The sequence below is a fragment of the Papaver somniferum genome, chromosome 4, assembly GCF_003573695.1.
Source record: "Papaver somniferum cultivar HN1 chromosome 4, ASM357369v1, whole genome shotgun sequence".
Taxonomy (NCBI): Eukaryota; Viridiplantae; Streptophyta; class Magnoliopsida; order Ranunculales; family Papaveraceae; genus Papaver; species Papaver somniferum.
The window spans coordinates 52508218-52519141 of NC_039361.1; the positions used below are offsets into that span (position 1 = coordinate 52508218).

Below are 10924 nucleotides of genomic sequence, written 5' to 3' on the forward strand. Positions count from 1 at the left end.
TATGGTTCAATTCCTTTTCTTAAAAGAAAACTACGCGTACGCGGACAAAGTGGCATTTTCTATGTTGGGCCTAAAATTGAACACCCCAACAAGATCAGAGCATACACTTGAAATTCTAGTAACAGCAAAATTCTCTGCCCAGTTAAAACGACTCCACACACCTGAAATCTTTCACCAAAAGCATGCTTCAAAAAAAAAAATAAATAACAACTTCTGAAAAAAAGAAAGAAATAAAAGACGTAGCAACTGATAATTTCAAGTTTTCAACAGATTTCACTACTTGATATTCGAATCAAGTCGTAGGCCAGAGTAATCACAGTTGAGAGGAATCCAGGATAATTTTCATTGTTTTGGCACAGAAATCCAGGCGTGTTTAGGGTTCCTCGTTTATGTCTTCTCCACCGTAAAAGGAAGGTATTTGTTTTATTTATTTTCGTACATTTTTTCTAGTGAACCCATTCACCGTTCTAACCTAGATCTGTTCACATTAGTTAACGAGTAACATTAAGACATGAATTGTCCAGTTAACAACAATGGGTTATTTAGAAAGTAGACCTAGAGATTCTATGTCTTCTGATAGAATTGTGAAGTTGCTTTCCTATTTGCAAATTGCAAGTGTACTGAGCAGATTTTGCAGTATGCAAAAAATTGAATTTGATGTGCACCAAGCAAGGCATATGTGCATTTGTGTTAGACCACCTGTTTTGAAGTTTTGGTTCTGCTGTTTGCAGCAGCAGGAGGATTGATGGGGATTCGGTTTCTGTTCTGGGCGTTGATATGTGCGACTGCATCTCTCCTTTTGAATTTCTTGTCAGCTATCATCAAAGGAAGGATTAACAGGAAAAAATCTGTCGGTTTTTTCCACCCTTACACTAATGATGGTGGAGGTGGAGAGAGGGTACTGTGGTGTGCCGTGAAAGCATTCCAAGAAGTGAACAGTAATCTTGATTGCATTATTTACACTGGTGACCATGATGCTTCTCCTGAAAGCTTGTTAACTCGAGCAATAGATCGTTTTGGTGTCAAGCTCCTTCACCCACCTCAGGTGTTGATTCTTTTTGTACTTTTGTTTTATTGGTTCTGTGTAGCTGTTGCTGGCCTATTGCTGAAACTGGGTGTTTTGAATTACAATATCTTTCTTGAAGTAATATATGAGATCTTCAAATCACCTACAAATTGAATAGTTTGAAGTAACACCCACCTCCTTACATGCCATAGCATACACCCTCCAACCCGCTTCCAGGACTAAGAAATTTGGTGCTTCGCGATACTTATCTACCGTACCTATCATTTTACAAACGCAGGAGTAACATTTTTGTGATTTGATATTTGAAATGAAATACTACCTCCGTGTTCTGCAAAAGTGTGGTTATCACTTTTTCATTTTAGCCTAAAAATAAGCTAACATGAATAAGTGATAGTGACACTTCTGCAGAAACGGAGGGAGAATGATTTTCCTTGCATTTTCCTCTTCTGATAGATGTTGTTCTCTCTGCATCCTTTTGCCTGATTATAGGTGGTTCATTTGTATAAAAGAAAGTGGATTGAGGAAGGAACGTACCCACGCTTCACCATGGTTGGGCAAAGCTTTGGTTCAGTTTATCTGTGTTGGGAAGCTCTGTGTAAACATACTCCCCTAGTTTATATTGATACTAGTGGTTATGCTTTTACTTATCCACTTGCGAGGGTGTTTGGGTGCAAAGTTCTATGTTACACACATTATCCTACAATCAGTTCAGATATGGTTTCAAGAGTCCGACAACGGGATCCAATGTATAATAATGACCCTCTGATTGCAAAGAGGTATCCTTCTCAAGCACAGTTGTATGTCTTGTGTTGCATGTTTACATCTGTGTGATTCCAATGTATATTAATGACCTATAGGGTTGCTTGGATTTGATCCAACCAACTTTGGAGCAGGAGGCTCCAGTTCGAGATACACCCCCGTTACTGCAGTATCATTTTATTTTTTTCCATGATATAAAATGGTGTCTTTTGTAAATTTGGTGTATTGTCAGTAATATTTTTTGTATGATTGTGACGTGTGCAAGTTAATGTCTTGTAGGCTTTATATGATTCACATGATTAGGTGATATACTCTCTCTGCATATATTTTAGTGTTTCACCTGATATCATTGTTAGTCGTTTATCATGATTCGGGTAAATGCATATTGTTTATCTTGATGCTTGGTGTTTTCCTAATCTATTGTGACCAAGCACCTTACATTTATCTACCTTATGGCAGCATTTGGCTATCCCGTTGCAAAGTCATCTACTATACGCTCTTTAGCTGGATGTACGGGTTTGTCGGTTCATGCGCTCACCTAGCAGTGGTCAACTCCTCATGGACGCAAGCTCATATAGTGAAACTATGGGGCATTCCGAGACATACAAAGAGAATTTATCCCCCTTGTGATACTAAAGGCCTTCAGGTGTTTTAACGGTTTGGATAACATAGCTTCATTTGGCCCGACTTTCATTGGCCTCCATTTCATCTCGAGCAGTTTCAAACTTTGTTATGCTGCTGAATTTGTGCAAATATTAGTGAGACTTATGAGACATTATTCAAACAGGAACTTTCACTGGAAAGATCTATCAATACACCAACAATCATATCTGTTGCGCAATTTCGTCCTGAGAAGGTGGGCATCTCTATACAACCAAGATATAAATTTAGAAAGAGGTATTTTAGTTGTAGGATCTCTGATTTGGTAATGAGTAAAGTTCAGAATTTGTTGATTTTTCCCTTATATATGACAGGCCCATACCCTTCAACTGGAGGCATTTTCTGTTGCTATAAAAAAGCTAGGTCCAGGGTCACCTAGACCCAAGCTCCAATTTGTGGGCAGCTGTAGAAATCAGGAGGATGAACAGAGATTACAGAAATTGAAAGAAAAAGCTATTGAATTGAATGTGGAAAAGGATGTTGAATTCTATAGGAATTTGTTGTACAGGTATATTCTCAATTACCACACCCCTATTACTTTTCGTCAACCTTGAAGTTAATTTTCTAGATGCATACATCGCTCATTTTGGTTGGTTGTGAGAGTGATGATTTCTTCCTTAGGTCATTCTAGCAGCTGCTTAGAACAAATTCTCACATTCATATTTTTACTAAATAATATCCATGTGTCGCCCGATCAATTTTGTTTTATGTGCTTTACATCGGGTACGATTCCACTATGAGCAGGGATTTAGTGAGACTTCTGGGAGGTGCAATTGCAGGGATCCACTCCATGGTAGATGAGCATTTTGGCATAAGCATCGTAGAGTACATGGCTGCCGGTGCAATCCCTATTGGTGGTTATCTTTCTTGAATCTTTTATTCACATATCTTTTATGTTGCCTCATGGACAAATTATGTGATTGTTTCACTTACCACATGTTTTTTATATGATCTGCACTTCTGCAGCTCATAATTCAGCAGGTCCAAAGATGGACATCGTTTTAGAAGAACAAGGGCAACGGACGGGATTTCTTGCTCAGAATTTGGAAGAATATGCAGATGCGATTCTTCAGCTGCTAGAGATGTCAGATGCCGAAAGGCTTGAGATGGCTGACGCGGCCAGAAGACGTTCTAGGCGATTCTCAGAGGAAAGATTTTATGATGACTTCAAGGCTGCAATTTCACCAGTTCTATCTCATTCTTCCCTCTGAATAGATATCCTTTTGGACAGTCTAAGCTAATAGGAGCACAAACAGTACCACTGGTTATTCAAAGTTATAGCGAATATTAGAAATGGCTATATAGGAACACAATTCTTCAGAATTTGTGTTCAGCAATTTAAAGCTGACAGGATATCTTCAATCTAGAAGTTTTGTTTTATAAGATAGTAACTAGATATACAAGCCAATTTCGACGTTGATCTAGGCGGTCTTGTTTTGAAATTGGCAAAAGTTACAAGTTCAGGATACTGGTTAGTTTAGAACAACAATGTACTCTTTTTCACCCCCTCTAGGAATGCTTCTGCTTATTTGCTGTATGCCGATCTTTGGGTTATAGATTTGTACATAATGAGAGATCATTCTTTTTTATACCTGTTTTGGAGGCCAAAAGTTTGTGGATATGATTGTTGCATCAAATGATGTGGGAGACTTCAAATATGCTGCCCAGCAGCGCAGAAATATGAACTTCATGGCGGTAAACATTATTGCTGTTGGTAGTTAGCATTTTTTTTTCTTTCCAAATGAGAGTAGTTAGAGAAAAGAATAGATTGAAGAGTAGATTTTCAGTAGTAGTGTAGTGAATTTTCTTTAGCCATTACATTCAAACAACTAGGGTTTTAGTTGGTGGTAGCAGTTTTACACGTAGAGGTGTTGCTAGTGTTGTTTGGACTGTTCGGTAGAGGTGGTGCAAGTTTGTTTGGTGAAATGTTGTTTGGAGATGGTGGAGGTGACGATGGTGTTTGGTTGTTCATGAAGGTGGTGGTAAAACAAAAGGTGCCAAGTAAAAGTTTGGTCAAAAATAAATCAAAGAATTTAAACTTCATAAAAAACAATCTTTGTGTCATGATGTTCACAACCATTTTCAGAATACCTGTTTCTTTGGTGATTATAGCTTATTGTCGCTCCATTTAAACTCGATCTCAAAATGAGTTGGAAAATCAAACCCAATCTATTCCATATAACGTCTTTGTGATACTCAGACCTTAAAATTAATAACTACCCCAACTGTTTGAATCCTTCAACCAATTTACGGATTCTTTAACAGTCTGATCAGGTCTACCATCGTTTGTATATCTTCTCGTGCTTTTTGTAAGTATATACACCAAGTTTTCCTCCATTTCATCTACAATAAATGGACAACAGGTCAATCATATTGCAATAATCATGTACATGTATATATATACAAAACAAGTCCAGCATTGAGAAGAGTATGTAAAATTAGCATGCCATGCTTACCCAAAAGTAGTTGAGGCTACATTGCCTGATTATTAGTAGCGTGGAGACATAGTATGAACCACCCTTCGATTAGTTTTCTCCAACGTCTCAAAATCAATTTTAAAATAGAGGGCAGTGGAGAAACATGTAAAAAGACACGGTATAAAAAGGCAAAAAAAATTTAATCGGTCAAGTAGAAAAAAGCAAATTAGAAAAGCAAACTACAATAGAAAGAAAATCAAAAGTGCGAACGTCTGTTCTTACAAGGGATTTATAATAGGTTGCAATGGTGAGTGGATCACTAAGGTTGTATGAATTGGTCTCTAACAAAATTCATGCATCAATTGCATTTTTTTTCCGATATTGTTCCCAGGCATATACACATGTTGTATGAATTGGTCTCCAACAAATTTCATGCGTCAATTGCATGTTTTCCGATAAGGCTCCCAGGCATAAGATCCTAACAAGTTATCCAAGCCCACCATGCATACATGGTTGGCGAAGGATTTCAACCTATTTCTCATCGCAAAAAGTTCCTCTCCTGTTGGCCGTCTAAGAAGTATGAGAAAATTTTGCGTACAGAGATTTAAACATTGTCAAAACTGACTTATAAAAATATGAAAACTTCTGCCGATTCATTCGTTAGTATAATAAACTAAAATCAATGTCTAGGTTTGATTTTGGGAACATTTGGCGGAATTGGATTAAATGGTGCTTGTCTTCTACAAGGTTTGCAATGACTATGAATGGGACAGCGTTAGAGTTGTTCAGGAATGGGAAAGGAATTAATCAAAGAGACCCAATTTCTCCATTTCTCTTCGTAATGGTAATGGAAGTTCTTTCTGTTGTAATTAAAAAAGCTGTTGAGTTGCAACTCATCATTGGTTTCAGTTTTGCTGCTAATGCACCTAGTCACAAATTTGCCATGCACGGATGATGTGATTATTTTTGCAGATGACGACGATGTGGAACAAGTTCAAAATTTTAAAAATGTTTTGCTTGCTTTTGAGTTGGTCGCATATTCAAAAATAAATTTCCAGAAAAGCGCCTAGCTTGATGTGGGGGAGCTATGAATGTTATAACAGTGCACTTATTTTTGGGTGTTTAATAGTAGAAATCTAGAAGAGGTATTTTTTACTAACAGAAAGCTTAACCAAAACACACAGACAAAGCTGTGTTATATACAGACAACACATCATGTAATAGATCAGACAGGACCAATGAATACAAGACATGTCACTAAGACAGTTGACCAATAGAAACAATACACATAAAAGCAAAGACAGCATGTAAAGTAAAGACATATCACACACAAGTGTAACTCAGGTGTTAGAAAGAGATGCTTTCTACTAGCCTCCCTCAAACTGAAATGGAGAAATCACTTTCAGTTTTTCCTTTAAGAAATCAAATTGTGGTCCTGCAACACCTTTAGTGAAGATGTCTGCTAGCTGTCGAACTGTAGAGATGTATGAAATCTTCAATGAGTTGGATTGAACTAATTCTCTGATGAAGTGATAATCAATGGCAATGCATTTCATTCGACTGTGCATAACAGGATTAAAAGCAAGAGATATAGAGCTTTTATTGTCACATAGCAACTGCGGAGATGCAGGATGAAATATATGTAAATCTCTAAGAAGCTGACATACCCAAAGAACTTTAGCAGCTGTGGATGCTAAGCATTTGTATTCAGCCTATGTGAAGCTTCTCGAAACAGTAGGTTGCTTCTTGGCAGACCATGAAATTGGATTATTACCAAAAAAATAAACAAAAACCACTTGTAGATCTTCTAGTGTCAGGATCTCCTCCCCAATCAGCATCACAATAACCAGATATAGCAGAAAGAACCTTTGTAAAAAGCATCCCATGGACAAGAGTACCTTTTATGTATCTTAAGATACGTTTAGCTGCAGTGAGATGTAATGTTGTTGGAGAGTGCATAAATTGACATACCTGATTTACAGCATAAGTAATCTCCGGTCTTGACCATGTTAGATAATGAAGAGCCCCAACAAATGACTTGTACTCTCTGTTGGATTTTGAAGAAGCTCACCATCTGTAGCACTTAGCTTTGCACCAGGTGGACAAGGAGAAATACATGGTTTTGAACCAACTATATTACATTTTTGAAGTAAATCCAGGCTGTATTTAGTTTGATGAAGAAATAAACCATCTTTGCTTCTTTTAACTTCCATTCATAAGAAGTAGTTGAGAGAGTCTAAATATTTTACAGGAAAATAGTTATTGAAAAAAGAAATAACCTCATCACAGTAAGAAGAAAAATTCCCTGTAATAAGTATATCATCCACATAGACCAAAACAATAGCAATTCTGGATCTACTTTTTGAACAAACAGAGAAGAATCAGCTAATGATGGTTTGAAGTCTAACTTAATCAAAACTTCATGTAATTTCTCATACCAAGCCCTAGGGGCTTGTTTAAGCTCATACAAAGATTTGTGCAACTTACACAGATAATCTGGATGATCTTTATCCACAAATCCAGGTGGTTGAACCATATAAACCTCTTCTTGTAAGTCTCCATGCAGAAAGGCATTGCTTACATCAATCTGTTTGATATTCCAATCAAAGTTTACCGCCAAAGAAATAATTGTTCTAATGGTTGTAGGTTTTACAACTGGACTAAATGTTTCAGTAAAGTCAATCCCTTCCTATTGATGATAACCCTTAGCCACTAGTCTAGCTTTATACTTGTCAATGGATCCATCAGGTTTGTATTTTAACCTAAATACCCATTTACATCCAACTACATTTTGAGAGGGATGTGGTGATACCTTGGTCCAAGTGTTTGCATATTGCAAAGCTTGATGTTCTACAACCATTGAGTTTTTCCACTTTGGATGCTTATTTTCTTTAGTAAAACATGTAGGAACTGGTGGTGTAATATTTGATAACAATGTTGTAGGGAGAACATGTTTAGTATCAAAGAAAGTTTTAGGCTTAAAGATTCCATGCATACCTCTTGTTGTCATAGAATGAGTAGAAGTTACTGCAGAAACATTATCTGTAGAAATAGTAGACGATCTAGTAGAAGTATTATCGGCAGAATGTGTAGTGGTTGAAGCAGCAGAAGTAGAAGCAGTGATGGAAGAATGAATATCATCATCAGAAGTAGTGACAAAAGTATCAGGTAAAGAAGGTAAGCATGACTTACAAGGTGAATTAGCTAACAGAGGATAATAATTTTCATTAAATACTACATGTCTAGAAATGTAGACTCTCTCTGTTTTGTAGTCTAAGCACCTATAGCCTTTATGGTTTGTACTGTAGCCAAAAAGACACAGGAAATACTTCTTGGTTGCAATTTATTTGTTATATAAGGCTTTAACCATGGAAAACACAAACAACCAAAGCTTTTTAAGAAATGATAATCTTGAGATTTTTGAAGTAGTACCTGATAAGGTGAAGAAGAATTGAGTAGCTTTGCAGGTAACCTGTTAATTATGTAATTTGCAGTTTGTAGAGCATCTACCCAGTAATGATTAGATAATCCATATTGTATCAAAAAAGCTCTAGTAATATCTAACAAATGCTTATTGTTTGGATTCAGCCACTCCCTTTTGTTCTGGAGTATGGGGGCAAGTAAGTTCATGGCCAACTCCAGCAGTAGTAAGAAAAGTTCCTAATTCATGATTGACAAACTCTACCCCACTATATGTCCTTATAGTTGAAATATGTGTAGATAGTAGATTCTCAGCATAAGACTTGAAATATTTGAAAATAACTTTGAAATCACTCTTGCATTTAAGTGGGTACACCCAACAATATCTTGAAAAATCATCTACTATGTTTACATAGTATTTGTATCCCATTACATAATTGACTGGAGCTGGGCCCCAAACATCCATATGAAGAAGCTGTAAAGGATAAATGGATACAGAAAAAGATATAAAAAAGGGTTGTTTATGACTTCTAGCTAATCGACATTCACTGCAGAACAAGGATTTATTTGCTACATTGTGTAATCCTAATGATTTAAAAACTTTTGACATAGACTCAAATGAAGGATGGGCAAGTCTTCCGTGCTAAGTTTCAGTTGAGGTGTTGGTGGTTGAAAAGGCTGAAGTAGATGCTGATGTGGATGGCTGATGATGTGTAGAGTTGTTGCAGTATACTGGATATAAACCATTCTCAGTTGGACATTGAAATATAGTCTTCCCCAACTTGAGATCCGTAATAGAATATCCATTAGAATCAAATGTCACAGAACATGTATTATCAATAGCAAATTTGTGAACAGATATCAAATTGCTAGAAGTTTTTGGAACATGAAGTATATTATGTAGAGAAAAATTACGATTTGGCACATTAATGTTTGAATTCCCACAATGAGATATGAACATACCTTCTCCTGAAGCAGTATTAATTTTCTCAGGACCAGAATAAGGAACAAAATTGTTGAGATTGTGCATATTAGATATTAAATGATTAGTTGCACCAGTATCAAAATACCAGGGACTTTCACCAAGAACACCAGCACCATTTGAAGTAGAAGCCATCATTGCTGAGAAGTTTTGAGGAGCAAAATTCCCTTGATAAGAAAAATTTCCTCTATGACGACATTCAATAGCAGAATGTCCATATTTTCCACAAATTTGACATGTAGTACATTCAGAACCCATTCTTGGAGAAGAGTTGTACCCAGAAAAACTTGAATTTCCAATTGAATTCTCATTAGATCCAGAGAAATTAGAATTCCCATTATAGAATTGAAAACGACCACCACCTTTGCCTTGATTAAAGACTCTACCTCTATATTTAAAATTGTTGGTTCTACCACCACGAGAGTTATTATTGTTGTTGGAGTGTGAATTACAGGCAGAAGTACTAGCAAGAAAATCTTTAGAATTGACTTCAGTTATTAAAGATTGTTTTGATTATGAGATAATGATCTCTTCACTGAGTAAAAGATTATGAAGGTTTCTAAAAGAAACTGGTGGATCTGTAATTCGAATAGAGGTACAGAAAGATGAGTACTCAGATGGTAAACCTCGAAGAACATAAACAAGTAATTTACTATCACTAATTGTGGATCCACAAGCCACCAGAGAATCTCGAATTTTGCTGATTTCTGAGATATAGGCAGTAACAGAAGACGTACCTAATTCGAGATTTTGAAGTTTTGTTCGCAATTGAACAACATGTGTTGAAGATGAGGAACCAAATCTTTCTTATAGAGTATCCCAAAGATCTTTAGAAGTAGTAGATCCAGCAATATAAGAAATAATGGATGGAGATATCGAATTATTGAGAAGCAAGAGAGTTGTTGTATCAGTGTCTTTCCAAAATGTGTAGAGAGGATTAACAGTTTGAGTGGTTCTGGTAGCCATGGACACAAATTCATCAGGACGGGGAGTTTCGCCTGTGACATAGCCAAGAACATGAAATTTTCGTAACACTGGAATGATTAGAGTCTTCCATGTCAACCAATTATCTTCCTGAAGTTTAAGGGGTATGGTATTGGATAGGGTATGAAGGGGAATTTGTGAAATAGAAGTAGCAGAAGAAGAATCTTGAGTTCTTGACATGATGAAGAATGAAGTTTCAGAGAAAAAGAATGAAGAAATTGTGAGGATCGAGATGGATTGAAAACCCTAATTGGTATCTGATACCATAGTAGAAATCAAGAAGAGGTATTTTTTTATTAACAGAAAGCTTAACCAAAACACACAGACAAAGCTGTGTTATATACAGAAAAGACATCCTGTAATAGATCAGACAGGACCAATGAATACAAGACACGTCATTAAGAAAGTTGACCAATAAACAGTATACATCAAAGCAAAGACAACCTGTAAAGTAATTACATATCACACACAAGTGTAACTCAGGTGTTAGAAAGAGATGCTTTCTACTATTTAATGGCTTATTTTTCTATGAAATATTTAAATACCCGTTTAGGTAATAAACCGAAGGTTATTGCTATTTGGGATGTTATCTTGCAGAAATTTCAGAAACATTTAAGTATTTGACAGAGAAGATATTTATCGAAGGGTGGCGATCAAGCATGTACTATCAAACTT

At 36.4% G+C, this 10924-nt stretch overlaps 1 protein-coding gene across 2 annotated transcripts; it reads left to right on the top strand.

The window, feature by feature from the left end:
• The first annotated feature begins 147 nt into the window (after positions 1-147).
• Positions 148-4035, top strand: LOC113275484 (GDP-Man:Man(3)GlcNAc(2)-PP-Dol alpha-1,2-mannosyltransferase-like). Of its 2 annotated transcripts, none has more exons than XM_026524989.1 (8): positions 148-414; positions 732-1045; positions 1517-1803; positions 2246-2432; positions 2574-2642; positions 2761-2954; positions 3191-3300; positions 3413-4035. In XM_026524989.1, the coding sequence occupies exons 2-8, from the start codon at positions 746-748 to the stop codon at positions 3655-3657; spliced, it is 1392 nt and encodes a 463-aa protein (XP_026380774.1). In that variant the 5' UTR covers positions 148-414; positions 732-745; the 3' UTR covers positions 3658-4035. The 2 variants fall into 2 exon arrangements, with proteins under 2 accessions (XP_026380774.1, XP_026380775.1); XM_026524990.1 differs by having other exon boundaries at positions 735-1045; positions 3413-3755.
• The last annotated feature ends 6889 nt before the right edge of the window (positions 4036-10924 follow it).